Raw genomic sequence first — 24,668 nt, 5'->3', positions numbered from 1 at the left:
CTCCCATGAGAGGTGGGTGGAGGGGGCCTCCTCAGGCCTGCATCGGGAATGAGTGCTCTATTTCCCCAACACTTCAGGAGAAGTCAGGCGAACCATTGAATGATCTTGGACGAACCTCTCAAAAGCAGAGTCCGTCCCAAAGCTCTTGGGGCACAGACCTTGGCGGACTATCTCGGCGCGATAAATTGTGGGTGTGATCTTCTGAAACCTTTGTCCAAGAGGGCACCCAAGATGCATTCTGGTCACGGACAAAGGGCGCCTCTGAAGTCAGTGCTTAGACACTGCAAGGCAGCCATGGGAAAGTCTCGGCCTTTCCCTCAAGCTTGAACTTCTAAGGGCAGGTGTCAGAGGGCTCAGGTGAATGCAGACAGTGATAGCCCAGCCCTGCCTCCCTCCGGGCCCCCAGACTGAAATAAGCAGAGCTTTGGGGCGTATCTGAGTAACATGCTTCTCTCTAGCCCTTTGGTTTTCTTTCTCAGAGTGCTCCTGAGGCTCCTGTTCCTTTGCCAGTAAGAGCCTCCACCGAGCATGAAGGGTAAAGTCACAGTTGGACATCAAGATAAGCACAGTGGCCACTGGGGATTGCTGGGGGGGGGAGGGTCACAGGTATCTGGGCACAGCCACCTTAATGACTGTGTAGTGGGTGGAGGCTGCATGCCCAGGAGTGAGGAGCAATCAGAATGACCTCAAGTTGCAAGCAGGAAATGAAAAACTCAGACCCCCAAGAATACCCAGAAGTCTGAGAGAAGACAGGCAGGAGACCCAGCGCCGTAGCTCAGTGGATTCCCTCAAAGCCGGTCTGAACACCTCCCAGGTGTGGCTCTGTTGTGGCCAGGCTACTCCTGACAACTTTTCCTGTATTTACTTCTGGAGAAAACATTCTTTTCGTAAAAGGCATCTCTAGAGTGTTTATAATGAATGTCCTTCTGTGCTGTGCAAACTTCTCCTGCGCCCAGAGAAAAGTGCCTAGAACCAGAGAGAGAATCCAGGGCTTAAAGCACTTGTCTTGCATGTGGCTGACCCTGGTTTTTTCCTGGCAAAGCATAAAGTCCCTGAGCACTGCCAGGAGCGACGCCAGAGCACAAAGCCAGGGAACAGCTCCTGAGTACCACTGGGTGTGGCCCAAACCCCATTGGCACTCCCACCCCAGAAAAGAAGGAGCAAAATGTCAGGATGAAGTTCGCTTTGTGGTAGATACACCTGAGCACACTTATTTCCACACAGCACAATTTATTACACTGTGATACATAATAGCAGATTATCTATGGATAATCCACTTGATCATCTGCAATCCATTTGATAATCATGTAATCCCTGCTGCAAAACCATTTTCATTTAGTCCTTAGGAAGTTCTGAGTCCTCTGGTCCATTTTTAAAGCAATTGCAACCAGTATCATGAGCAATAAATGCATCACATACAAGAGATTTAGAGAATTGCTGGTTTCAAAATATTAAAATGTGAATAAGATAGCACCAAAATGGGTTTTTTCCTTAAAATTCATCCCTCCACAGATGACAAACTTGTGGTTGCAAGATAACAAACAGGCCTACATTAATTTCCAGTGGTTCTTGTCTCAGAGGTGTCAGCTACCTGGTTATTTCTCAGGTGAGAAAAAGCTATTTTTCAAAAAAGAAAAACGTGCTCTGAAACACTGACTTTGGATGTACCCTGGCACTTCTATTTACGAGGTATCACCAGGCAGATTTCCTAACCACATCCTCACTGATAAAGCAGAGCTGTTTCCACGTCACAAATTCGAGGCCGGAATGATAAAAACAGCAACGTGTGGCAAGCACCTGGCATGAGAAGCACCCAACAAGACAGACCCTGATAAATCCTTCATGGAGGGAAACAATTATCAGCAAACTCTAAAACACTGTGGTGTCTAGATAAATGAAGACAAGCGAGCATATGAAGGAGCAGGAAGACAGTTTGGGGACACATGCACTCCAGGTACTATGCTCAGGAATCACTCCAGATGTGCTCAGGTGGCCATATCGGTGCTGGGGATCAAACCTGAGTTGGCTGTGTGCCAGGCAAATGCCCTGCCAGCTGTACTATCACTCCGGCCCCAACAATAGTTTTCATGAGAGGGTCTCACACATACAATATTCCAATACTACAACCCTCTGCCAGGGTCTCAGTGTTCTTCCCACTCAACCTATCGCCCCTAACTGATTTTTGAGAAACCTTATAAGGAATGCATGAAGGCACTGTGGACCTGGGAGACAGGGTAGTGGCCTAAGTAGGGAGGAGAGACCCTGAGAACCGGCTCTGAAGACACAGGCTGAGTGATTCACCTCTGTGGGGCATATGCGACATTCCTCTGCATGGTGGTACATGTGAAAAATATGTGTGTGATATAGATGACATAACAGCATGTGGGTTGCACACATGGTTATGAAGCCCTTTAACATACCCATGTGTGTAGGAACACATGGACTCACATCCAACACTTATAAAGCTCTGGGGCTAAATTCAGCCCTGAACTATGCAGGATCCCCCACTCCTTCTCCACGGGACCCGCCATAGCTTGCTTTACTCTAGCGTGTACATGCAGGGGCATGGGGGAAGACAGGCATTCTATGGTGTGATCAACATCAGCCCTAAGTCTACCCGGGCGTATCTCTCTCCATTAAATGGTAACTGCAGTTGACATTTACTCATGAATTCCTCATACAATTATTTCTTAAGTACCCGCTCTCCTGGAATTGAATGTGTGCCATGGGAGATGGCATTAACAGTCAAAGAGTCAAACAAATTAACAGTCAAACATACAGGCTGGCAGATGGCACGAGCACTGGATAGACGAATAAAGCTGAGGAAAGCTGTGTATAACACAGCGGGGAGAGAAGCAACGAAGAAGGAGAAGGGTCAAAGGAGATCGGGTGCTGCTTCCTGGACACAGCAGGCAAGGGCTGGCCCCCTGAAAGCTGAGCATGGGGCACAGAGACGTGTGCCTGGTAGAGTTCCAGGCCAGGGAGGGTGGAGAGAGCCGTCAGAGAGGCATTAGGTCCAGGGTCCAGAGGGCACGAACCAGGTGAAAACTTTGACTTTCACTATGAGTCAGAAAAGAAGACACAAGAGCTTTGCATCAAGGACTAGCCTGAAATGGCTCACATTTTTAAAACAATCCTTCTGGTTGCTATGCTGAGAAAAGATTGCACAGGATGGGAAGGGAGATGTGGAAAAACCCAACCATAACAATAACCAAAGAGACAGAAGGATCGGGATGGTGGCAGTGGAGATGGCAAAAATTGCTCAGATTCTAGATTCACTCTGAAGGAAGAGTGGTAAGTGTTACAGTCAGTGACCGGATGAGAAGCTTAAGAGAAAGAGTTGATGACGACACCTCAGTTTATGGCTCTAGCGCTGCATAGACAATAGGGAAAGATATGATGAAGGTAGAAGAGAAACAGAAAGACAGAAGTTCTTTTCCAAAGTGAGTAAAACCTCATAGAACAGGTATGTGATATCAAGGTACTTAGGGGACTCAGGGGGAAGTTTCTTGAGAGCAGATCCAGAGACAGGAATTAAGACATTGGTTTAGAATAGGGTGGATTTTAGAAGCATTGCAGACATCTAAATGCTGAGGTCACATACACCGATGGCTTAAATCTCAAGCAAAGATTCAGGCAGGCGAGAGAGATCTGAAAGGGAATAAGGTATTGAGGAAATGGGAGGCTAGGGAGATCCTTCAGGAAGGGAGTCAGAACAGAAACCCAAGAATCTAGCCCTGGAACATTAAAAAGTTGGAGAGACAAGTGGTACCCAGGAAAGGAGACCGCAAGCACATCACAGCAAGAAGAGAAGCACAAGAGACTCTCAGGAAGCCCAGGGATGGACGAGCCAAAGAAGGACAGAGTGAACTGGCCAAAAGCTGCCAATAATGTGGGCAGGGGTGTAAGAAGAAGCAGCCACTGGGTTCAGTCACGCACAGGCATTGGGACCTTAGTAAGAGCTGCTTGCACGGCGTGACCGAGACAAGAGATGGGGCCTTAGGAGGAATTTGGAGGAGAATAATTAGAAGCAGCAGATACAGACCAGTCTTCAAGGGTTTTCAGTATGAAAGAACAAAGAAGCATGTCTAAGGTGAGGAGTATTTGGACTCCGGGAAAGGATCGCTGTGAGATTTTGCAGAGGCCATGGGATCAAACATGCAAAGCACATACTCCATAATGAGACACAGCTTTCCCCCTATTGTAGGATGACATTACTTTGTCCTTTCCCTCCTTGCCACAAGTAGCTTGTCCCGGTTTTACCCAGAGTTTAGGCTTACCCCAGTCACACCCATCAAGGTGTTCCCGAATCTCTCCCATCCCTTTGTTTAGCTATAATCACTTCTCCATGCTCTCTTCCCCAAAAGAGTTAATCCTCAGCTTTCCCTTAATCCGACTCTGCTAATTTGCAAGGTCAGACCTTCCTAGGATACTGAATTTATATTATATAAGTTAATATTGCCTTTCTCCTCTTCTTGTGCCTTTTGAATTATTTACTTTAAAGCTATGACTGTTTTGTATAGACACAAGAAGACAATATTATGTTTTTATAACTTAAGACTTAATTGGCCTTGAATATTATTCCCTCCCGGGCCTCTGCTTTCTCCACTTAAGCCTCAGTTGCCCTCAGTTCCTAGCACCCCAAAGTAGGGTCCCTGACGTGGGACAGGAAGGATCCAGGGCAAGCGGTGAGTTATGTGCTACCCTGGCATCGAGATGGGCCTGGCCAAAGTGCCTAATTCTTAACTATAAGTTAGGAGCTTGATCATAGACAAATGCTGTCATGATCCAATAGTAATTATGAGACTGGGACCCTGCCAGGGATAGGAAAGACTGATCTGGCCTGAGCACTGTAGTCTGAGATTGAGATGGCCCCAGGAGAGCAATTCTATAAGCTTTAATGCATCTCTTATTGTGTCCATACAAAATAATTAATATTATGAATTCTTATATGTTTGCTGGCTGAGGAGAAGAGAAACACATTCATGGGACTCCGCCCTTGGGTGGATCCTCCTGCTGAAAGAGAATTAAGTCCTAGGAGAAGCATCCCCTGAGGGAAAGGAACCTTACCCTGTTGATGGTGACCACACCTACGTGTATGCCCCAACCCCCTGATGCTGTGGAGATTTAACTAGGCTGTGAGAGTGGGTTGGGGGGCCAGATCCACGCGGCAGATCCACGGGGGCAGATCCACGGGGAGAGATCCAGGAGAGCGGGAGAGAAGCGGGGAGAGAGAGAATGAAATAAACGGATCGAGCAACCAGTTTGGCCTTCTTCCTTCTTCCTTCCGTCGCCTGCCCTCGACTGACAGCACACACAGCGGTTCTGGGGCACCGGACGCGGGCGGTGAGACAGAGCCGCCTGGAGAGCCCGTGAGTGCACGCACCCCTCGGCGTTCTTTAGTTTTTTACACCCTATGTGGGCACCTTTACAATAGTTACCCTTTCTCTTTAAAATTTGTTAAATTGAATCCCCATGAGATATACAGTTACAAAGTTGTCATGACTGAGTTTCCATCATACAATGTTTCAATACCCATCCTCAGCCCAGCACATTTACTGCCGCCTCTGGCCCCTGCTCACCAGTCCCATCCCCACAGTATCCTCTATGGCGCACTCTCTCTCTCTCTCTCTCTCTCTCTCTCTCTCACACACACACACACACACACACACACACACACACACACACACACACACACACGCACATTCCCTTTTTCTTTCAGGCACTGCAGTTTGCAATACATTGCTGAAAGGCTATCATGCATATCACGTTGCCTCCTTTCAGCACTCAGTTCTTGTCCAGAGTGATCATTTCCAACTACCATTGTCACACTGGCCTTTTCTCTGTCCTAGCTCCACCCCCTCTCCCCCTTTGGGGCAAGCTTCCTCCCGTGGTCCAGTCCTCCTGGCCTTTGTTTCTGTGTCTCTGGGTATTTTTCACATAATATATAATATCCCGCAAATGAGTGCAATCATTTGGACTCCGGGAAAGAAAAATCATTCTATGTTTGGCCCTCTCCCTCTGACTGACTTCACTCAGCATGATATTCTCCATGTCTATCTATGTATAAGAAAGTCTCATGACTTCGTTTTTCCTAGCAGCTGCACAACCTTCCACTGTACACAAGGGGTGGGCACCTTTTTAGGGAAGAATTATTTTAGTGCGTTGGTATGATCATGAGAGTGGCCGAAAGAGAAGAAATCAATGGTGCACAAGCTTGCCAGTCACAACCTCAAGCAAAAATGTGAGAGCAGATGGGATCGAGTGCAGAAATGAAAGAAGAAACAAGGATGCGTCTCCCTTGGAAACAGGTGGGAGGGAGGCCGGGGGAGGTGAGGCAGGGAGGTGAAGTATGTGGCTGCTCACCTCTGCTGATAGTTTCTGTTTCCTTCAAGAAAGAAGAAATCATCAAGGAGTTTCCACAGAGAGGAAAAACAGAGAGGAAACTGACACCAGGAGAATAAGAGAGTGAACAGATGGGAAGGTGGGGGTACGATGGAGGAAGAGACCCCGAGTCCAGCAGAAGAAAAAGGTCGTGAATTAAAGGGAGTTGAGTCATTACAGTGGGGAGTGGAATAACCTAGGTCTAAAATCCTGAAGAATTGGATTTCCAAGAGCCTCAAAACTATCCAGCCACACTGTCTCTCCCCAACGCCCAGGCAGGTGTCTCAATTTCATAAATGAAGGCGCTGGCACAGAGAAGCTACGTGGTTTTGTTGTTGTTGTTGTTGTTGTTGCTTTTGGCTCAGGATCCAACAAGAGGAAGAAGCAGAACCAGAATTCAAACCAGCAGTACCCTGTGAAGTTACTATTTTAACCTTTGTAATACTCCTACCCATGTTTAGGATTTCATGAAGCCTTCCAAAAGAACCTTTTCCTTCTGCCTGAAATGTGGAGATTTTGAAAACTCCTTCCAACGTAAATATTTCAACATGCGTTTAGTTTTCAGAACCCTCTGCCACATTCAAACTAAAAACAGTTGTTTTCCTGTGGATTATTCTCCCAAAAGGCAATTAAAAATAAACACTGAATTCCTTGGAAGAATCCAGCCATTGCTGAAGTACTTCCACAAGTCAGCACTTGGAAAGTTCTCATTTCATCCACTCCTGCTTTCCAGGAAATGCTGCAATAAGCAGAAACAATTAACACAATCGGTTTTAGGGATGGAAAGTCATAGAATGTTAGCAGGATAGGAGTGGGAAGAGGAAACTGTCAAGGAGCTAGATTGTGAAATCTAGAAAGAAAAAGGATAATAAGTTATCTAGTTCTCGGGCCGGAGTGACAGTGTAGCAGGGAGGGTGCTTGCCTGGCACGCAGCTGATCCCAGTTTGATCTCCTGTAGCACAAATGGTCACAGCCCCACGAGGAGTGCAGAGCCAGGAGTAAGCCCTGAGCACGGCCAGGTGTGGCTCAAAAAGAAAAAAAATTATCTAATTCTTGGTCAGCAATAAACATAAGGCAGACTAATCATATTTATCAGGTCGTGATAACTTGATCAGAACAGAACCAGGGACTTTTAAAGTACAGAATTCTTGAAGATAATGTTATGTACGCACTATACTTATGCCAACATTGAATTAATGATTGTCAAGACTAATGGTTTCTTTGTTTCCAATGAGTTCACTACATAATAAATATGTACTTTGAGACACGGATGTGGTTCAGAAGTAGAGCACACGTTTCATAGGCATAAAAAACCCTGGACTTGTTCTCCTCTATAAAGACATACACACAGAGATACAAATACTGTCTCTTAATGTAATAATGACAAGTACCACTCTTTCTTTTATCATCTGATCCCTGAATTCACATCATCTAAATATATTTCTATGAACCTGGGCCTGGGAAGGACAATGAATTGGGGAAAATAGGAACTTTCAACCCCAGAGATGGTCATTAACCGTGTCAAGGAATTATCACTAGGCCTCAATCGAAGACACCGTTTTGAGAATTCAGCCAGAAAAAACTGCCTGAAAACTTGTTGCATAATACTACAGCATGTGTCTAAGAGAAACAGTAAGGAAAGTATTATTGTAACCTATAACACAATGCCATTTTCTGAAGCTTTAAAAGAACAAAAAGAAAAGGGGAGGAGGAAATATCCCCCAAACAATTTCATTCTCTCTTTGTTGAACTGAGTTCCTCTGCTTCTGAATGAACCTGGAAAGAGATCAGAAAAGGAAGCAAGACAAAAGAGAAAAAAGGAGAAGCCTCGTGCCAGGCCTCCAGCAGGGAGGCTGTGCTTTCAAGCCTCTTCCCCGCCTTTCTTAGATGTCTCTCTACCCAAGACAATGAATCACTCCTCAGACATGGGCCATGGGGAGAGAAACAAATGATCACATACCCGACCTGCTAAGGTTTTTGTGTCGGATTTTTTTGTTCCATTTTGTTGTTTTAAAATGTTAGTTTTAAACTTGGCTTCCTACCTGGCTCCACTTCAGAAGAACAAGGCAAAGAAAGGGTTTCCACAGAACTAACAGTCCCAGCGTTAGCCTCCTGACCGCGCCGCTGCAGCACGTAATCTCTCAGGTCGGCAGCTGAGGGCAGGTCCAAGGCACTATTCTCGGAATGGCTGTGTGGAGCGGCTTCCTGGGCTGCCATGGTCCTGCCATGGAGAAGAAAAAAACAATTCAATACTTTGCAGAAGGGGAGCCTGCATGAGGGCTGGCCTACAGGACTGAAATCCCAGCATCTTCATGAGGCAACAACAGTAGAACCAGAATAATGGGCTTTCCCGGAATGAATGGTCACCCTTGTCTTTACTTTAATCCCACTATTTCTGACCATGTTTTCTTCATCATGAGAAAAAAGAAAAATTACCCTGCACACAGAAAGCAGCCATGAATCACTCCAGCTGGAAAATCAGCTGCGGGTTGGGTTCGGATGAAATACTGCACAGCACTATAATTCCGGGACTGCGAGAACATTTCATTCCAGGGCGACAAGAAGGGAGACAAAGGGAGACAAATTAAATGGGAAAAGATTTGAAAGCACCAGGTAGGCTTTGATAGACACTTCATAAAGTAAAATACCATGTGGGATGCAGATGTGAAAAATAGTGTTCCACAGTAGGAAAGAAAAAAACAAACAGAAAGCCTCCAGAGGAGGGGATCTCAGATTCATTCCAGTGCTAATTCATGCGTGTTTTAAATTCTAAAGGGCGAGATTACAAGTGACTGACATTTTCCTCTGTAGTCTACTCAACAAGCGCTCAAGTCAACAATTACTTGAAAGGCCAGGCCTGGTGCCAGCCCCTGGGGATAAATACAATGTGACAGACCCTTTCTTCACTCTGTTTACACTTTGGGATGATTCAAACACACAGATGTACCTAGGTGGGACAAAATAGGGTGGGGTCTGGAGAGGCTTCCTAGAGGCAAGCTTTCCTGAGGAGGCTGGACCCAGGCAGGGGACAGGCCACATGATGGCCACTGGAGAGCAGGACAATCAGCTTGACCAGCTCCAAATGGCCTGGGTGTCAGGAACCAAAGCTGAGATTGAGAATCGAAGAGGACAACTCTGCGGTCTCAGCTGAACGACACAGCAGGGCCCAGCCACTGTTGACATCTCTGCCATACAAACAAATGAGTCCTGGAGACTGCAGGGGCCTACGAGCTTGAGAACATACGCACTGAGAAACAAGTGTTTTTTTTTTTTTTTTTTTTTTTTTGCTTTTTGGGTCACACCCAGCGATGCACAGGGGTCACTCCTGGCTCACGTACTCAGAAATTACCCCTGGCGGTGCTCAGGGGACCATATGGGATGCTGGGATTCGAACCCGGGTCGGTCACCTGCAAGGCAAGCGCCCTACCCGCTGTGCTATCACTCCAGCCCCAGAAACAAGTGGTTTTTTTTTTTGGTTTGTTTTTTTTTATGATTTTCTCTATCCCCTGGATCCAGGTCATCTTGTTGGTTAGCTGGAGAGCGCTGCCCATCTCACAACAAAATCACTAGGAGCCTGGGGAGAATCTGGTCCATCTGTGACTCTCTGCCTCCTGAGTGTTGTCACCATTAACTCTGATTTTAGTCAGCAGTGCCCCGGATCACAGTCATCATGCTGAGGAACTGCATAATCAGATCTATAGATTTGGTGGTTGGAGAGAAGATCAACTTACAGGGTGTCAGTGCCATAGATGGTGGTCTCAGAAGCAACAGTGGTCCGGGTAAGAGGGGAGAACAAGAGAATGAGGGCAGGTGGAGAGGAGCTGGTGGTTGCAGAGTCAAGACATACTTAGGACAAAAATAAAAGAGGGACTTCAGATTTAGTAACTAAATGGAAGGGCTGGAGAAAACGTACAGCAAAGTGGGCACTTGCCTTACATATGGCTGACCTTGGTTGAATTCCCTCGGCAGCCCCTATGGTCCCCCGAGTCTTTCAGGAGTAATTCTTGGGCTTGCAAAACCAGGAATAAGCCCTGAGCACCACTGGCTGTGGCTCAAAAATAAACAAACAAACAAATAAATAAAAGAGCAGCAGCAGTTTGGGGCCGGAGTGATAGTACAGTGGCTAGGCCACATGCCTTGCATGCGGCTGACCTGGGTTTGACCCCTGGCATCCTATATGCTCTCCTAAGCATTGCCAGGAGTTATTTTGGAGTACAGAGCCAGAGTAATCTCTCAGCTCCGCTGAATGGGACTACAAAGAAACTAAGGGTCAAGGAAGAGTGACTTCTCTGGTGGAGGATTGTACTATCTGCTGAGTTGGAGAAGACAGGTAAAGGAATAGGTTCAGATGAGACAGTATTTCAATTTATGAAACACTATGCAGCTGTCAAAATGATGGAACTTAAAAGACTTCACAGATGTATGTTTGAAGGAAACAAGCAACTTCTGAATAACTATATCTGTACAATAATGAGCACAGCTAACAGCTGTCTAATGCTTTTGGATGCTGGGCATTGTGTTAAGTAAGAGTTTCAGCTGCGACAGCATATATGAGGCAGGTAATCCTATCATTACCCTTATTTACATTATTTACAGCCAGACGGTCAGACCCAGAGACAGAAGTTGCATAACTTGCCCAAGCAAACCCTGCAAGAGAGCAGCAAGCCAGGACGAACTCAGCTCCGCGTGACCCCGGAGCCTCATGTCAGCCCTCCACGTAGCCCAAATCACCACAGATCAAATGCAGGCAAGAGGTGCACAAAAACAAATCAACACAGAAACCTGGCAAGATCATTCTTGTTTAAGGACATGCGGTCACATGCTGGTGTGGACATTAGCTCAGGCAGAGTGAGCCAAGACATCAGCTGATTGCTCTTGAGAGGAGCAGAGATCAAGGCTCCCAAAGAAACAAGAACATCCTGTCTTTTCACGGGTGCTCTATTAGCCAACCAAATCTGAAGTTTCAGCAACACCTCCACTGTGGGCATCGCTGTTCCTCCTTCCCCCCTGCACCACCTCATGTTACCAAACACAGTCCTGGAGGCTTCTGGAAGGGAAGAGACAAGTCAATAAATGTCATGGACTTATCCTGTCTGCCTGCAAAGGTGCTTTTAAATCAACCGTCAACAGAGCGTATCAGTGATAGAAATGAAAGAAACCCTTTTAAAAAGCAAAGGATTACACTGATGGTGAGAATTTTTTGTTTGTTAAGAATTACTTTTAGAAAATGTCACATGCATTTCAAATTGGAAATCTGGTAAGAGAACGAGGGGTACAGAGAGACAGTGACACTGAAATAGACTCCTTTTTGTTATAAAGTAAATATCTGTTTACGCAAAACAAATCATTCCTGACTGCATTTATGCAGGAAAAAGCCAGTAACAGAAACAGACATTCCTTCTTCTAGTGTGAAGCCACCTCTGTTGGCAAGTAGAATGCAATGATTAATTTTCCTTTACCCAAAGCTTTCAATAAATGGTTCACCTTCTTTCTTCAGATTGTGCAATCCCCCCCTCCCCTTTAAATGGCTTTAAATATACACTCCAAATTACATTCTCCTTAATTCTATTAAATACTGGAGAATTTAAGTTGTCCTGGCACAGAAAGTCTCTTAGTACATAAAAATACGTTTCTGAGATAACACAGCCATTCTACAGTTTTACAGCAACTTCACTTCTTTTTTTTTGTTTGTTTTTGTTTTTGTTTGTTTGTTTTGGGATCATACCTGGAAGTTCTCAGGAGTTACTCCTAGTTCTGTGCTCAGGATCTATTCCTGATAGTGTTTGGGGGACCATATGGGGTAACAGGTTGAACCTGGGTCAGCTGAGTACAGCCTTCTTATAGACCTAAAATGCAAATCAGTCAGGATCCACTTATGAAAAATGGTTTAACTTGGGGCTGGAGCAATAGCACAGTGGGTAGGGTGTTTGCCTTGCACGAGGCCGACCCGGGTTCGATCCCCAGCATCCCATATGGTCCCCTGAGCACCGCCAGGAGTAATTCCTGAGTGCAGAGCCAGGAGTAACCCCTGTGCATCGCCAGGTGTGACCCATGACCCAAAAAGCAAAAAAAAGAAAGAAAGAAAGAAAGAAAAATGGTTTAACTCCATTAATTTTTTTTATTAAGGCTCTTCCCATTCGATACTTTATTTGAAAATAAATTTCTGACAGCCAATGAAACATTCACATAGCCACTGCCTAAATTTACCAATTAGCATGTTATTATGATTTTCTTCATCAGGTTCAATTCGTCTATTTTATACAAGTAGGTATAATCCATTTTTATACCATCTACTCATCCATCAATTCATCTTATTTTTATATACCTATTTCCACTTACATTTTAACATACCGAAAGTTTCTGAGCTAAGGTGTGCTGGAAGCGGAGCTAAGCATGAATGAGAGATGGGTAAACCATAGGCAAGAAACACAGCTGAGAGCTGGAGGGATATCACAGAGGTTAAGGTGCTTGCCTTGAACACAACTGACCCTGGTTCGATTTCCGGCATGACAATGGTCCCTTGCACACAGAGCCAGTAGTAAGCCAGATGTGCTCCAAAAACTACTGTTAAGCTCCAAAACTGCTCCTCCAAAGGACATGTCTCCAGAGTGACGCACCATGTCCAGAACAGTGCAAGGTGACAGAAACTTGAGAATCATAATTTTGAATCCCTGCTGTCACTTTGTAGCTTGCCACCGTGGGCAAGTCACTTAATCTGTTTCTTCAACTATAAAAAATGGCTTGATGACTATATTTACCTTAAAGAGTTGCTGTAAGAATTATATGAAACTAACGCATGTAAAATACTTACTACAGTATCTGTGGTCAATAATGCTAGCTCCAACAAGCAAAAGAGTAATAATTAAGAAAAACAAATCATAGGCTCCTTTCTTCCCAGCCCTCCTGCTGTCCATCTGCTCCTGTTTCCCAGATGTCTTCTTTTTTACATCCTAGTCCATAATCTTGTGAAGACCTGAAAATTCCCTTCCCTGACTAATCTGTCTTGCATCTCTTTTGTCAAAATCCCAATACAGGTGAATCCAACTATCCATCCCTTCTCCACACGTTGGAGGAGAGAATAACAGAACAGGGTGGCCTCGGCCTCCTATATACAAGAATGGGCACCAAGATGGGGAGGGCGATCCAGCTCATTGAATCCTGAAATGTTTCTCTCAGACTCTCCTTGATTCTTTCATATTTCCTCCAGTTTCTTCAACGCACCCCGTTTCTAACACTAACATACTCACCTCCTCTTTTCAATCCATTTTCTCACTTCCTAGTTGACAAAGAATCCAGCTGAAAGAGACTTTCCTAACTTCCTTTCATACACAAAGACAACCACATCTAGACCCTGTGTCACAGCCGGAGAACTGTCCCTCCAGTGACTATGGCCATTCCAGTCCTATAGATTTCACCATCTGGACCATTCCAGAAACCTTCATCAATGACAATCCCTCTCTAGCTTTTGTCCCCAATACTGAAGGAGCAGGGGATCAACACAATCACCTAATATATTGAAATTAGACTTTTCAATAGACCTAGACTGTTTCCATTTTCTTCTTTATTATTTTTAAGGGTGGGAATGCTCCCAGGAGAGCTTAGTCCATGTGGTCAGTGGGGACCACCAAGACCATAGCTGGCCTCTGGCCCAACTATACTTTGGGGCCACCAGGACCACATGCAGCAGGGTTTAGGGGACATGTGTTATCCACATATGTACTCAACCACCTGAGTTATCTCCCTGCCTTCGCTCCCACTTTCAACAAAGCTTGGTGTGTGAAGAATGACATTATCTTCAGAAACATTTGCCACACTCAAGTTAAATAGTTTTATAAATATACCTAGAATTATTGGATATGAGAGAATGAGGAAGTAAAGAAGGCACGTGTAGACAATATGTGAGCCTAGGAAAGGCTATGTGGGAATTCTTTGAACAAGTCTTGACTTTTTTAAGATACAAAATTATATCAATCTAAGAGGCTGTCCAGAAGGAAGGAAAAGTGTAATGAGAAAAAGACATATGCCCTTCTCACAATCTCTTTTCCCCTTTTACAGAATCTAAATGGGTGTATTTCTTCTTTTCTGCCAACTTGATCTATCCATAATAAAACTTTTAAAAGTTCCTTCTTGGGGGCTGGAGCAATAGCACAGCAGGTAGGGGGTTTGCCTTGCACGCAGCCAACCCAGGTTCGATTCCCAGCATCCCATACGGTCCCCTGAGCACCACCGGGAGTAATTCCTGAGTGCAGAGCCAGGAGTAACCCCGTGCATCACTTGGTGTGACCCAAAAAGAGAAAAAAAAAAAGGGAGTTCTTTCTGATCTTTGTTTTTCAAGCTACTGTCCTAATGGTCTTCCCACCTCTGGGGGCTCAGGGAGCTATTCCCACCTGCCTGCCCAGGAGCTCATCTCTGATTCTTGGAGACTCAGCCCAAAGCTTTATCCTCTGAGACATCAATTGCCCATTGAGCTGTGTTTCTAGTCCAGATCCTTCTTGATCTCCATGTTTCATATATAATGGCTTTCTTTCAGGTTTTCCAGAAAGAACTCACACAATTCTAAAAAAGGAAGAGGATGAGGCCACAGATATAGTACAGTGAGTAGGACACTTGCCTTGCAGGTGGCCAATCGGGGTTCAATCCCTGGCACCTCATATATTCCCCTAGTCCTCCAGGAATGATTCCTAAGTGCAGAACCGGGAGTTACCCTGAGTACTGCGGAGGTGTGGCCAAAAAATAAAAAAAAAGGAAAAGAGGGTAACACTTCCCAATTTACCCCAATATTATCCTAATGCAAAAACAAAACAAAACAAAAAAACCCTAGACAAGGTCATCAACAAAAAAACAATATCATGAATTTAGATTTTTTAAAAAATCCTTGACATTGGGGCCAGAGAGTTAGTATAGGAGGTAGGGCACTTACTTTGCACTTGACTAACCTGGGTTTGATCCCCGACATCCCATATGGTCCCCTGAGCACCACTAGGGGTGATCCCTGAGTTCAGAGCCAGGAGTAAGCCCTGAGCATTGCCAGGTGTTACCCATAAACAAAAACAAACAAACCTTTGACAGTGCTAGCAAGCCAAACCTTGAAATATAAAAGTAAAAGGACTATATTGCATGACTAAAAGGAATTTATAAAAATGCAAAGTTGTCCAAACATCCAAAAATTAATATAATATTATATTATATAATTATATATTATATATATTATAGAGAGTCTCTTGCCCGCACGCCTGGCTGTCTTCCCAGGGGCCCCTCGGAGGGGATGGGCTCCAGCTTCCCTCCTCGCCCCGAGCAGAGCTCCCGGCAGCCGAAGACCACCGGAACCTAGCTACAGCCATGCTCGAGGCCCCTCTCCACACATTTGGACAGGCCTCACGCATGAAGGTACCGGCAGAGGAGCCCAGGTGTGTGTAATCCCATCAATAGCCAAAATCCAGAGACTTACAAGCAAGCTCCCAGAAGCGCGATATCTTGTAGCCTCCTTCTCCCTCTGGGAGAAACTGGCAAGCTTCTGAGAGTTTCCTGCCCACATGGGACAGCCTTGCAAGCTTCCCATGGTGTATTCATATGCTAAAGCCAGTAACAAGCTGGATCTCATTGCCCTGAACCTGAAAGAGCCTCCAGTGCAACATCCATCGTTGGGAAGGCCGAGTCCAGAGGCTTCTAAGATCTCAGGGAAAGGACGAATGGAGAGGTTACTGAGCCCGCTCGAGAAATCGATGATTAATGGGATTTCGTTATTGTGATCGTGAATATTCTATTAGTAGAAAAAAGGACAAAACCGACATTACTACCCCCGCATGCCCCTTGCCACAATAGCATTTGACAAAGCCAAGTACCAATTCAAATTTTTTTGAAAATTGGAATAATGGGAAACTATTTAATCTGATATAGGACATTTGTTCATTTGGTGACTTGTTCATTTGGGGCCTCATTTGGTGGTGCCCAGGGGTTACTCCCAACCACTGCTTATGTTAGGGACAGGATTTATGAGCTCTCTCCACAGCCCTGTAGGGCACATTTAAAGCAAACAAACAAACAAACAAACAAAACAACCACTATAAGTATCACACTTTATGGGAAAGACTGAATCTTCCCTATGATCAGACGATGTTTGCTCTCATTATTTCTATTCAACAATATCCTGGAGAAATTGGGGGTGGGGGGGTGGGGGTTGAGAGCAGGGCACACCCAGGCGATCAGGGGCCCACCTGGTTCTGTGCTTGGGAACCACTCTTGGCTCTCTGGTCAGGGGTCACACCTGGCAGTGCTCGGGGGATCATATGTGGTGCCGAAATTCAAACCAGTGTCACAAATGCAGCTGCATGCTTGGCAAGTGCCTTAACCTTTGTACTATCTCTCTGGCCCCTATCTTGGACATTTTATTCCCACAATTAAGTAAGAACATGAAGCAAAGGTTTTCTAGAGAGGTGAACTCTACTAGCAGAGATACAATTTTTGCATATGGAAAATCTCAAGGACTAGAGAGTGTGTGTAGTGAGCTGGGAAGCATGTTTTATATATGGAAGGCCTCAGGGATCACACAGCATGATCCCCCTAGCACTGCCAGGAGTGATCCGGAGTACTGCCAGGAGCAATCCCCAAGCACTGAGCTGGGAGTAACCCTTGAGCACCAGCATGTCCAAAATCAAAACAAACAAACACAATCCCTAAGGAATCCAACTTAAAAGACTAGTAGAATGATTAAACAATTAGTTTAAGTCTTGTTTGAGACTGAGCTGAGGCACTCAGCAGTGAAGAATCGGGCACCACACACCGGAGAATGCTCCGGACCCCAAACCGAGCCAATAACACCAGGGTGCCCCAGATGGAGGAGGTGCAGTCTCTCCGCTTTCTCCAGATGGAATCCTGGCGACACTGAGTTTCTACTAACATGGCTCTGGTATGTGGGACTAGGACTGTTTCTCTAAACCGTGTGACCGCTTAAGCAGCTTACACAGCCGCACAACCTTTCCTGATATACAAAAAATGTTCAGGAGCGGTCCTTCACCCCTGAGCGGCCATGATCCCAGAGGCACACAAACCAATCTCAGAATGCAGTGGCTGCTGGCAGAAATGCTCCGGGACTGTGAACTAAGCTATGGCCCTGTGCAGCCCCGGGAGGGGAAGGGTTTTTGTCCCTCGGCCTTTTCCCCTTTGCAGCAGCATGGCGACCTCCACCTTTCAGAACCAACTGGACAAAGAGGTAGGAGCCTGCAGTGATGGGTAATTCGGGAAATCTTGTGACGGGGAGGGGCAGAATCAGCCCTGCCCCTCTCCCCCCAGATGAGACCCCTCTCGGCCACCCACGAAGGGCTCCTCCGCCCCTGAACAGTTGTGATGCCTGAGGCACACAAACCAATCTCAGAACGCAGCGGCTGCTGGCAGAAATACCTCTGGACTTAATTACTAAAATACCAGAACTCCAAAACCACGCGGCCGCTGTTGCGGCTGGGTGACATCATATGCTCTTCATTTTCATCAATACAAAACAAATTATTTAATGATGCCTTTTAGGCAAGTCTGATTGTTGGGGGAATATTCCCAATAATAATAGTGGGTTTTCTGTAGAAAACTGAATGTAATCAAAGTAAAGAGAGAGTAAAGTGAAAATCATCTGCCACCAGGCAGGGTAGGGGGTGGGGTGGGGGGTATACTGGGGTTCTTGGTGGTGGAACATGTGTACTGGTGAAGGGATGGGTGTTTGGTTATTGTATGACTGAGACTTGATCCTGAAATCACTGTAACTGTTCTCACAGTGATTCAATAAAAAAAAAAAAAAAAAAAAAAAAGACTGAGCTGATTAGAGCAATAGCACAGCGGGTAGGGTGTTTGCCTTGCACGAAACCAACCCGGGTTCGATTCCTCTGCCCCTCTCGGAGAGCCTGGCAAGCTACTGAGAGTATCCCACCCACATGGCAGAGCCTGGAAAGCTCCCCATGGCGTATTTGATATGCCAAAAAGAGTAACAACAAGTCTCACAACGGAGATGTTACTGGTGCCCGCTCGAGCAAAGTGATGAACAACAGGACGACAATGCTACAGTGCTATAGTCCTTAAGACTGAGGAATTTAAAGCTAAATATAGACAAGTTACTTTATCTACACTAGCATAAAAAATCTGACAGTGAAATTAAGAAAAAAATATCCATGATGGATTAATTAAAGATGCATATGTCACTAAACCAAATGACTGACTACAAAAGTAGTAAAAACTGGGGCTGGAGCGATAGCACAGCGGGTAGGGCGTTTGCGTTGCACGCGGCCGACCCGGGTTCGAATCCCAGCATCCCATATGGTCCCCTGAGCACCGCCAGGGGTAATTCCTGAGTGAAGAGCCAGGAGTAACCCCTGGTGTGACCCAAAAACAAAACAAAACAAAAAAAGTAGTAAAAACTACTAAAAAAGTTGAAAAAAAAGTAAAGATATAAATGAATCTCACATAAAAACTTAAAATGGCAATGCTGCCCAAACTGATCAATGCAATGTTAACTAAAATATCATTGGCTTTTAAAAACATTTGCGAAAACTATTTCAAAAATTCATGTGGAGACTGTCACTGTCACTGTCATCCCGTTGCTCATCAATTTGTTCGAGTGGGCACCAGTAACGTCTCTCATTGAGAGACTTATTGTGACTGTTTTTGGTATATCCTATACATACGGGTAGCCTGCCAGGCTCTGCTGTGTGGGCTCGATACTCTCGGTAGCTTGCCAGGCTCTCCAAGAGGGGCGAAGGAATTGAACTCGGGTCAGCCGCGTGAAAGGCGAACACCCAACTGCTGTGCTATCGCTCCAGCCCCATGTGGAGACATTCTTCAAGAAATGGACACAACTAAAACTTGTATGGATGTATAAAACCACGAATAGCCAAAGTCATCCTGGGGAGGGAAAAAAATTGGGGGAGGTAACACATTTTAATCAAAACAACATGGTACTTAACTAAGGATAAGCTGATAGGTTGACAATGGCTCAGAACCCCCGCCCCAGTATAAGCCCTCAATTGCCACATAGCTGGAAGCCTGCTTCATGAGTGGAGGGGAGACGGCAGATGGAATAGAGAAGGGATCACTAAGAAAATGATGGCTGGAGGAACCAGTTGGGATGGGGGATGTGTGCCGAAAGTAGACAATGGACCAAACATGATGACCTCTCAGTGTCTGTGTTGCAAGCCATAATGCACAAAAGTAGAGAGAGAGTATGGGGAATATTGTCTGCCATGGAGGCAGGGGGAGGGTAGGAAAGGGGGGTATACATGGGATATCGGTGGTATGGAATGTGCACTGGATGGGTGTTTGATCATTGTGAGATTGTAACCCAAACATGAAAGCTTGTAACTATCTCATGGTGATTTAATAAAATTATTTTTTAAAAAAAAGCCCTCAGATATATGAACAGTTAACCTATGGAAAAGGAGTTTTATGCATGAAGTGAAACAAAGAGATCTTCTCCAACAAACGCTGGTGAAAAATGGATAAACTGCATGTTGAAACAAACAAATTAGACCTACATCTCACACCATACATAAAATCATATTCAAAGTGGGTCAACCACCTAAAGATTAAACTAGAAATTGTAAAATACATAGAGAAAAGCAAAGGCAAAAGTCTTCAGGATCTGGACATTGAAAGGATATTCAATAACCTAATCCCAATGGCAAAAGTAATAAAAATAAGCAAGTGAGGACTATATGAAGCCAAAATCTTTCCACATGACAAAATAAGCTTGAGCAGAAAAAATAAATTCAGAGAGCCAACCAGCAGGGAGAAGATACTTTCACATATATTTCAGATAAAGAACAATACCACAAATATAAAAGCACTCACAAGGTTCAGAACAACAACAGAACCAATAATCCATCAATAAAATCGGGAGAAGAGATGAATAGAAACTTTCATAAAGAAGAGACATGGGTGGCAAGTAAGTCTATGAAAAAATGTTCATTATCACTTAGTTTCAGGGAAACAAATATCAAAACAACAATGAGGTATTACTTCACACCAGTAAGATTGGTGTATACTTTAAAAAATGAAAACAGTAAGTCATTGACAGGTGTGTGGTGAAAAACTGAGCACTCAAGTGACTGCTAGTAGGAATATCACCTGGTTTAACCTGTGTAGAAAGTGATAAGATTTCTAAAAAAAAAAAAAAAAACCCGTGCTCCCATTTGACCTAGCTATTCCACTTCTATCGCCCCAAACACAAAACATTAATTCAAAAAGATAGCAGTATACCTACATTAATTGAAGCTCTTAGTACAAAGATACGGAATAAACCCATATGTCCAATAACAGATGCATGAATAAGAATGTTGTAGTATATGTAGACAATGGAATACTATGCTGTCAGAAAAAATAAGTCACTCAGTACATGGTAACTTGGATGAAACTAGAGGATATCATGCTCAGTGAAATAAGCCAGAAGCAAAAGAACAAATATAGAGTGATCTTACAATCTCACTCATCTATGAATGGAAACAAATTAAAACTATAAGCAATATTAATTTATTATAAGCCTTGGACATTGGAATTTGGACCAGAGAGTGACAGGTTTGGAGCGATAGAGGGAAATAAATAGGTTGGCTGGAAGTAAGAGGAGAAAGAACATAAGTGGAGGGTCTCTAGCACATGAGTGGTGCTAAGAGAAGTAATAATGGGAAAGGGAATAAAGGAAGAAATTTCAAATCAGAGGTGACAGACAGACTGGGAGCACCATGAGAACTTTGGTGGTGTGTAATAGCTTTGTGCATCAATACCAGATACTTGAATATTATTGTAACTCCATTACCTAAACTACAATAACAATATAAAATAAGAAAATTTCTTATTTAGAAATTTCTTATTGTAGAGGGGGTGGAGTGATAGCACAGTGGGTAGGAAGTTTGCCTTGCATGTGGCCCACCCGGGTTCAATTCCCAGCATCCCATATGGTCCCCTGAGCACCGCCAGGGGTAATTCCTGAGTGCAGAGCCAGGAGTAACCCCTGTGCATGGCTGGGTGTGACCCCCCAAAAAAAAAGTTCTTATTGTAGAAATGCAAGGGGCAAAAATAAAAACAATCTTATAAAAGAAAAATATCAGAGGTATCATTCTTTTCAATTAAAAACTTACTACAAAGTCACAGTAATAAGACTGTGTAATACTGTCACAAGGAAAAGCATAAAGTTCAATGGAATAGAATTGAGAGTCCAGAAGGAAAATATTTTATTTGTGTTAATTTTCCACAGGGTGCCAAGACAATTCCGTGAGGGAATTAAATCTTTTTAATGATGAGACAACAGGATATCCACAAACAAAAAGGAAAAATGGTGCCAACACTTTGGAAAACAGTTTGGTAATTTCCAAAAAGACTCAACAGTTATTCTGACCAGGCAATTTTACTCCTAGGTATATACTTCAAGAAAAATGAAAAACATACGGCAGACTTTATACAAGTATTAACAACAGCTTAATTAATCACAGACAAAAAGTATAATCCAAATGTCCATCCATCAACTGACAAATGGATGAATAAAATGTGGGGCATACATACATGAAACATTTTTCAGCAATAAAGGAATTAAGTTCCGATGGATGCCTTAAGTTCAAACTTTGAAAATACTGCAGCTAGTGAAGAACTGAAAAATCAAAAAATAGGCCCCAAATGGAATCACGTAGGCCAAACCTCACATTACCAAACTGAAATTTACAGTCTGGGCTATCTCCAAAACGAAAACTTTATATCAACCATTCAGAATTGATTAATCAGCCCTAGGTAATCGTGCTGATACACTCTCTAACCTTGCAATAACCGAATACTTTCTTTGCCTACCACCACGTTCTGGTTCCTGCACCTCCCTACCTATAAGTCTTTTCATTTTGCCCTGGCTATCCCGTTTAATCTGCTAAATTAAATGCTGCCTTATTAATTTCTGCTCCAATCAACTCTTCAAAAATCGAGATGTCTGTTTATCTTTAACGTAAGACTGCGTGTCTAACATAAGACTACAGATTTCATCTCTGTCAAGCAGGGGGACAGGAGCCGGCTCGGAAGCCCAGCATGGAAGATGCTGGGGGTGGAAAGTGACTGCTGGGGGTCCCGCTCCAACGTTCCAGGCGAGCGTTCCATCGGCAGTTTGGGATGCTAGAGACGCACAATGCTGGGAGCCAGGAAAAGCCCCTGGTCTTTCACACTGGAAATGGGGCGACTGCAAGGCCTGACAATTCCATCTCGGAAAGCTGCTCTGAAAAGGGGCAGGGGGGCTCAGGCTGACAAATTCCCGCACGCCCCGGGCCTTAGCTGCGCCTGGGCTGAGCCGGGGGTGGCGGCGGCGGTGGGACCCGGCGTGCGCCACGGGCACTGCCAGGATCACGGGGCAGTTCCCGATGACGGGACAAGGACGCGACGCCCTGCCAAGGCTCCCTTTCTCATTCCCAGTCCTAGGCAATGCCTAGGACATTGTCGACAGCAGGACGACAAACGGCGCACGGAACCAGGTCCACTCACCGCTTACTACTGCTTTGGCCGGAACCCGGAAGCGGAGGCGCCATGTTTGCCCTGCCAACGGGGCGGGGCGCTGCGAAGCCGCTGGCACCATCTTTGCTGCGGGCAAGCAAGGGCTCGGAATGCGGGCCGCAGCCATTGTGAATGAGGGCACGGTCTGGGTCGCCGAGTTCTGGCGGGTAGTTGACTGAGGACCGTTCGTACCGCAGCTTATTGATAAATGCATTTTGTGGACGTTAATAAAATAAACGTCTTTTTTTTTTTCCTGGGCTACATCCGGCATGCCCTGGGCTTAATTTCGGACTCTGCATCCAGGGATTACTCCTGGCGGGGCCCAGGAGGAGCCGCATCAGGACCAGGCAAACACCCTACCCACTGCACTAACGCTCCAGGCCCCATAGCCTATTCTTGGTTTTGGTTTTCTTTGGGGACCAACCCTGGCGGTGCTCAGGGCTTAGTTACCTCTCCCGACTTACTCCTGTTGGTGCCAGGGGCCCCTAGAGGATGCCTGGGATTGAACCCTGGTTGGTAGCATGCGAGGCAAGCGCCCTACCCGCTGTACTATCTCTCCAGCCCCCAAAGCGTATAGTTTTGTTTTACCTTCCCCCGCCCCCAGTTATTTCATAAAATCATTCCTCCAGAGTTACATGAGACTGTATCAAAAAGATTGGAACAAGAAATCTTCACAAGGATGTGGAGGGGAAAGGAAGCCAGCTACTGCGGTTCCTGGGTATATAAAGGGTACAGCCTCTGGAAAATGCTGTCCAGATTCCTTTCATACTATTCCTAGGCATTTGTCTAAATGATATGAAAGTGCTAATTAAAATTACGTTTGTATTCCTATGGTCACAGCAGTATTCACCATAATCAAAGCGTGGATTGAGCCTACATGTTCATTGATGCATGCCTGAATATAGAAGTTGTTAGCATATATGCTCAATGAAATATACTCTATCGTTAAAATATATGAAATCATGCCTCTGAAAGAAAAATATGGGTGGAACTTGAGGCGATTGTGCTCTGTAAAATAAAGAAGTGAAACCCAATTACTACATGGTTTCACTCGGAGGTAGGCTATAAATAACTGAAGCAAATTAGCTGGCTGTAAAACAAAACTGGGTCGGAGAGACAGCAGAGTGTGTAACGCTTTTTTCTTGTATCTGGCTAAACTGGGTTGTATTTCTGGCACTTCATAAGGTCCCCTGTATTTACCAAGAGTGATCCCTGAGCACTGAGCCAGGAGTAAGCCCTGAGAACAGCCGAGTGTGGCCCCAAACCAAACAAAACTGCTTCTGAAACTCAGCGAAAATCATAGTAGCTAGCAGAGGGATAGATAGATTATTGAGAGGGGTATTTTGGTTGGTGACTTGGTGCCTGGAATTTTGGTGGTGGGTGAATCCTATACATATGTAGAGGAGTCAAAAGTTTCTTGACAGAATAAGTACCTATTTTATATGGGATAAGTTCTCTGATTATGAGGAATAAAACAATTAAAATAAATGACAGAAGGAAATTTCTAGGATCATTTTTAGCAGATTATTCATAACAAGCCCCACAAAATAAATTATTTAGGATCTGTCTTTGGGGCTGGCTTGGGTGGTGGTGGAAAATTCGAAATAATGGTGGTGGGAAGGTGTAATGGCAGTGGAATTGGTGTTGGATTATTGAATGTAATGAATTATTGTGAACAAGTTTATAAATTTTAAAATGGCAAAAGAATAAAAACTTTAAATCCCATGTTGTGAACATACTTTAAAATTTGTGGAATTTAATCCCATACATAGGATCTTTTATATAGGATA

At 44.7% G+C, this 24,668-nt stretch overlaps 1 protein-coding gene across 3 annotated transcripts in view; it reads right to left on the bottom strand.

Moving 5' to 3' along the window:
- SHLD1 (shieldin complex subunit 1) overlaps positions 1-22,912 on the bottom strand; it is a 98,662-nt gene extending 75,750 nt beyond the window's left edge. For 2 of the 3 annotated variants that reach the window (XR_008629386.1, XM_055133930.1), the window contains exons 1-3: positions 22,870-22,886; positions 8,821-8,915; positions 8,427-8,605 (exon numbers count right to left, since the gene is read on the bottom strand). Coding sequence is in view for 2 of the 3 variants with exons in the window: in XM_055133930.1 (XP_054989905.1) it covers positions 8,427-8,601 (175 nt within the window). In the remaining variant the exon portion in view is untranslated. Of the gene's footprint in view, positions 1-8,426; positions 8,606-8,820; positions 8,916-22,869 lie in introns of all 3 variants that reach the window. The other variant, XM_004610983.2, reaches the window with a different exon arrangement.
- Positions 22,913-24,668: the final 1,756 nt, after the last annotated feature.

Source organism: Sorex araneus, chromosome 3, assembly GCF_027595985.1.
Source record: "Sorex araneus isolate mSorAra2 chromosome 3, mSorAra2.pri, whole genome shotgun sequence".
NCBI lineage: Eukaryota > Metazoa > Chordata > Mammalia > Eulipotyphla > Soricidae > Sorex > Sorex araneus.
Note: the sequence above shows the minus strand (reverse complement) of the source record. Positions and strands in the feature narration are given on the sequence as shown.